Source organism: Monopterus albus, unplaced genomic scaffold (genome assembly GCF_001952655.1).
Source record: "Monopterus albus unplaced genomic scaffold, M_albus_1.0 scaffold308.1, whole genome shotgun sequence".
NCBI classification, from domain to species: Eukaryota; Metazoa; Chordata; class Actinopteri; order Synbranchiformes; family Synbranchidae; genus Monopterus; species Monopterus albus.
Genome location: NW_018128188.1, coordinates 98,116 through 103,669, shown reverse-complemented (window position 1 = coordinate 103,669; position 5,554 = coordinate 98,116). Strand labels below are relative to the sequence as shown.

Sequence of the window (5,554 nt, the reverse complement as noted above, 5' to 3'; positions counted from 1 at the left end):
TAACTGTAAATAAAATGAAACATAAAATGTAACAAACTTAGCAACAAAGTGAATGAATTATCACCAACTCTGCAGCTCCTCTCAGCTCTTTGGAGGATTTTAAGATCTTTTACACGTTAGCTCAGCATCTTTGTTGTCTATCCTGCAGCTTTATGTTTTGGTTTACGCTCACATTCTCACCACCTTGTTTCCAGCCACAGCAGACAGATAGAATAATGTTTCTTCATGTCAGCTGGCTCTGTAGATAGGCTACTTGTTACTGTTAACATGGTAGCAATAACTACTTAAGGTGATAATATAGTATGCCAGTGTTGTGTTCACTGCTTGTTGCACTGCCCCCAAGTGAAAGGTAAAAAACTGAAATCAATTAATGCAGCTTTAAATGTACTTTCTAACAGTAGCAACAAAGGCAACTCTTATTTATGGTAACACGTAAAAGGTGTAGTTTGGTTCTCTTTTTTCCTTCTGCTCTTATTATTTATGGTAACACGTAAAAGGTGTAGCTTGGTTCTCTTTTTTCCTTCTGCTCTTCTCTGGTTCTTATGTTTCATCTGAGGGCTTTGATGTGGGCAAATTCTCAGTAAGCCAAACACAGATGTCACAGAGGGATACTGTTGTCATTTTTCTGTACTGTAGTTGCAAATTAGATTAAACTGTTACAATAATGACTGTGTTGCTATTGGAGCTCTAGATCCAGACCTGTACTTCCTGTCTGGCCCACTTTGACAATCGGTCTCATCCGTCAGAACGGACAAGACCCCCCTTATCGGCAGCTGCCATTCCCTCATATTTGTTTTGGTTCCTGTCTGCTATGATAGAGTTAATCCTGTCAGACAGCCAACTACAAGTCCGACTGGCACCCTGTGACTGAATCCAGCTCCCACTGTGTTCACTGTGACTCACATTCACAACACATAAGGAATGTGTTTTCTTTTCACTGTGCCTCTTATTTAGACTTATTCCCACACTGTGTCAGAGAATGTGTGGATGTCCTGGTGGGTTGATGTTGCACAGACCATCTCCCGTTAAAGTGCTGGCCCGCACACACAAACACATCACATCACACGATGGCCCTAGAGGGCTGTGCTATCTCGGTCAGATTACTTCCAGGGGCCATTGTCTCAGAGGAGAATTTGACAGGAAACAGCACTCCATCTCTTTCCTGTTCTTTTACTGTTCACTGGGCAGGCAGATCTAATAAATGCATATAGCACAAACAAAGTAATACCCTGAGATGAGCTTGTAATAGAGCAATCTGGTTTTATCTACATTTTAGGTATACATTTTCATTCATTTGACATGACACTAAGATGAAATGACTGACTAGCTAACTAGAATTAGTCACTAGGAATTTTTGCATCTTTATGTAGTGGAATGGTGCAAATACAAAGTTCTGAACGAGCATCTTTGTAAGATCTATATCCCCAAAAGTTGTTCTGTGTGCAAATGGTGGCGTCTGTTGGCAAAAATATAAACGTTCGTAAAAATTATGCTCCAGATCTGAAAGTAGCATCATCACAAACATGTTTTCACTCTTCTCTGCTTCCCTACAACGTCTTCTTTTTCACCTCCTATCAGTCCACTTCTCCCCGTCTACAGCACTCTTCAGGCTCACACCCATCAACTCTATCCATCACCCATCACAGCCACGCTGATCCGATAATTGAGGCTCCGCATTTAGAAACTTATCTGCATAAAAATGAGATGAGTCTTGATTTCTTTCTTTCATTTTCATATCAAATTGGATAACAGGAGAGAGACAGAGACAGAATCAGAGGGAGACATTGAGAAAATGAGATATGCAAGCATATGTGTGAGCGTACTATCGTTGAGCTCAGCGTGATGTTCGGTATAAGTATGTGAAATACTGTATATGACTGCAACTAGCATGTGACTGTGTATGTGTGATGTTTAATGCCTCCAATCATTTTTCCATTGTGGAGCATAAAATGGTGGAAAGCAGAACCTCAGTGTGTTTGTGTGTGTGTGTTGGATATCATAATAATTGCACCATTTGAAACCATTGCAGCCGAGCAAAAAAACCACACTGTGACCGAGCCAGAGTCAAAATGCACTTTCAGCAACATAGTGAGACCAGTATGTGTGTGTGTGTGTGTGTGTGTGCGCAAGTAAGCAACAAACACACACCCACAGATGACCTGACCTTGTGGCGCTTTAACAGCCACATGTCAAAATGTTTCAAGGGGGAAAAGACAAGCAAAGTGCAAAGTGTGGACTCCTCAACATACAGGGAGCCTTTCAGAGGTTAAGGACACACAAGCATGTCAGTCTGCAAACAAACCTAACTAACTGTTTAACGGTCTAACTCCACAGTTCAGTACTACATAATTCTGTCTTTTCACATGTTTTCAGCAACTATTTTCCAACATGTGTAATGATTTCACAAACAAATCACCCATTTTGCTTTACCCCAACTTTAAGTGCAGACTGAAATTCTACAGTGAAATTCTCCCCTTTCTTAAAACTGGGAAAAGCTTCGTGCCAGACCTCAACACACAAATTCAGGTGAACTATGATGCTCCTGTGAAGTTCAGGACAGAATCATTTGGTCAAATGTTACCTCAAAATGCCAAAAAACCACAGCCACAGACATAAAAAATGGATGTGCAGATGCATATAAAAACACAGAAATAATGCAAATATAAAAACACGCTACACTCTAACGTCAGGAGTAACATTCTTGAAGTGTCCTTATCGTGAGAAGACGCTCATTTCAGTACCACTCTGCTCCCTGCTCCAACTTCTCTAAACCTAGATTCTTTCATTGCCACAACAAAATAATGATGTATTCCAAGTGCCTCTTACCTTGTCTGGCCCAGAAAACCTCCATGTGTTTATTCCTCGACTCTCTCCAGCACGGAAACTATCAAACACATGTAAGCTCAGAATGAAAAGGAGGAGAAGAAGAAGGAGGAGAGGCCAGCTGCCCACTGAGGTAAACCCAGTGACTCATTCAGGCTAAGGCTATGTGCGTGTCAGTAAGCAAAAATGAGAGAGGGGAAAACAGATATGTGGAGAGAAGTGGGAAGGAAAGAACAGAAGGCAAGAGTGCAGGGAAAGGGGGTTTTCTCTCTTGGTGTGAGAGGAGAGAGAGGGAGGAAACTGATGGTGCTGGGTGTTATTCTTCCCTTATACTTTTTTCCTCTCATTCTCTCCCCTCCTAGCACTTCCCCTTCCCTTCTCTTCCTCCTGCAAATATTTAAAGCGATCGGTCAGGTGGTAAATGGAACTGATAAGTGAAAGATCATGAAGTCATTCAAGTATTAGCTGTACATAGCTCACATGCTCCATGTAACACCCAGTATCCCTAAGAATTACACTCATATTAGATCATTCAGTTCTAGTCCGTTCATCGCCAACTTCCAGCACCAGTGCAGGAAATACTTTGCCCTTGTAGGGGGTCATTTAGGTGCACCTGACTATCATGCAGTAGGCCTCAGTTTGTGTCAATCAATCTAATTGATGATAAAACTGCAATCGATCTTTCCCTGTTTGAATGTTGTACGTATCCAACCTTAACCGTGTTCAACATCACCACATTGTTTTCCAAACTATTTGTTGAAAGAAATCATGTTAAACACATTGCAGCTGAATGTAATCCAGAGTTTTTGGGAAGCTTTCAACCTAATCTTAATGGTCTTCATCAGCAGATGGGGTTGTCATGACAACCCTGTCTATAATTTGAAACGCAATTGCAACCAGCATACTATCAACGTGATGTCCATAATATGAACAGCATATTGCAAAAACATATCAGTGAAATGTTCACTGACAACATATGTCATTTGTTTTCCACTGAAATATTCAATCTTGTAGGACGATATCCATTTGTACTGACTGCATCTTAGCAAGAGAAACATCATCCAGACAGAGCCACAACTCTGGTGATCCACATGGATGAACTGCACAGGTGTTTGAAGGATGACTAACTGAAATAGTAGCTCTTATTAAGACGTATTGCTTTCATTGTAGTGAAAACATTGTGTGCTCTTACAGTAGCAACTGCTGCCACAGCATCGGAGTCGAATGAAAATGATGTCGGCAGAGCAGATATATCGCACATACTGCTGATTTGTAATAGCAAAACTAAACAATTCTTTAACTTTCCTCAGTCTTGGATTTGTCTTGTACTTGACTAAAGCAGTCTTGGCTTTGGCCTCCGTGTAAAGTTAGACTGACAAATAGGCTAAAAAAATAATAATTTCAATCAAACCACAATTAAATAAATAGACTTAGGAAAACACATTAGCTATTATTCGGAGCAGTAACACATTATCAAAATGCTAAGTGCAACTAAAACCTAGACCATGCAGTAATATCCAGGTTCAGATGTTCTCTAACCCCTTTCCTGTGCTCTATCACAGTTACTGTGGGAGCAGCCTGGCTCCTTTCCTTCCTCCCCGGAACAGTTACTTCCTGAAAACAATGGAGGTGACATGAGTGACCAGCAGCACTCACATATTGTGCTTATACATCCATACCATATGTGGACGTGTGTGTAGGTAGCTTCATGAATAGGGTATATTATGGTTGATTCACTTCCAACTCCAATGTCAAAGAGATCCTTCAACCTTGGACACATTGCTTAGGTGGCAAATTTGGAAGAAACAATTGAAATAAAACATGACATAAAGAGCCGGATAACATGCAGGTACAGATAGGTGCAGAAATCCAAATATCCAAAATGTATTTAAAGTTGAAAAAAATGTTGAAATGCAGGGTGAGTGTAATAACAACATGGTCCAACTGGCTGCAATTGTATATACTAATGTCAAATATGTCTCTGACAAAAAGACAAGACACTGCACTGCATGATAATATAGGTCTACTGTATGTGGTTGTATTTGTTCTGTGCTTGTGTATCTATGAAAACGTATTCATGTGCAGGACTGATATAAACTCTGAACAGAGACTTTCTTCTGTTCAGATGCAAAATATAGCTGACGATCAAGTGGTCAAAGGCTGCAAGCGATTCAAATTAGAGTTAGCTTGTGGAATACATTGGTGAAAATATGCATGGCCAAGTGCAAAGTTAAGGAGTGTTTTGGATGCTGTTGAAGTAGAGTTTAAAGAAATAGAGAAAGCAAGTCTAATTAATTCACTGAGAAGAAAATAAGTTTACTTCTTTATTGGTAATTACTTGTCCATGTGACAAGGGGGTAGACTAAGGGTGAGCATTGCTAAACGCTTAAGTTTCCAGAAGGTGAACAGTTTGTAGGATTTACTGTTGCTCAGAACCAACATTTCACCTACTCTATTGCACCTGTGACATCCCACTGTGATGGCAGAACATACTAACTCCCAAAATACACTCCTACATCAAGTAACAACACGAGAACTTCCACCACTAGAAGTCAGCAAAACTATATTTTCAGCTCGTGCAACATATCGTTTCACAACTGTCCAAATGGATACTCATTATCAGAGAACATTGTGAAAGTAAAGTGCAAAGTCAATGATGGACATTATTAACATTGGCTATCTGGAAGTCATGGTTACCTAAGTGGTAGAGAAGCCGACCTGGGACTGTGAG

The 5,554-nt window shown here is 40.4% G+C and overlaps 1 protein-coding gene across 6 annotated transcripts in view; it reads right to left on the bottom strand.

Annotated features, from left to right (window-relative positions):
* The window catches only part of nhsl2 (NHS-like 2), a 92,710-nt gene that overhangs the window by 46,110 nt on the left and 41,046 nt on the right, over nt 1–5,554 (bottom strand). Inside the window, exon 1 of one of the 6 annotated variants that reach the window (XM_020623719.1) lies at nt 2,827–2,920. The exons of the other annotated variants lie outside the window; for them this stretch is intronic. Within the exon in view, the coding sequence (XP_020479375.1) occupies nt 2,827–2,851 (25 nt within the window). The 5' untranslated portion in view covers nt 2,852–2,920. Of the gene's footprint in view, nt 1–2,826; nt 2,921–5,554 lie in introns of those variants that run through there. 6 annotated transcript variants of the gene reach the window in all.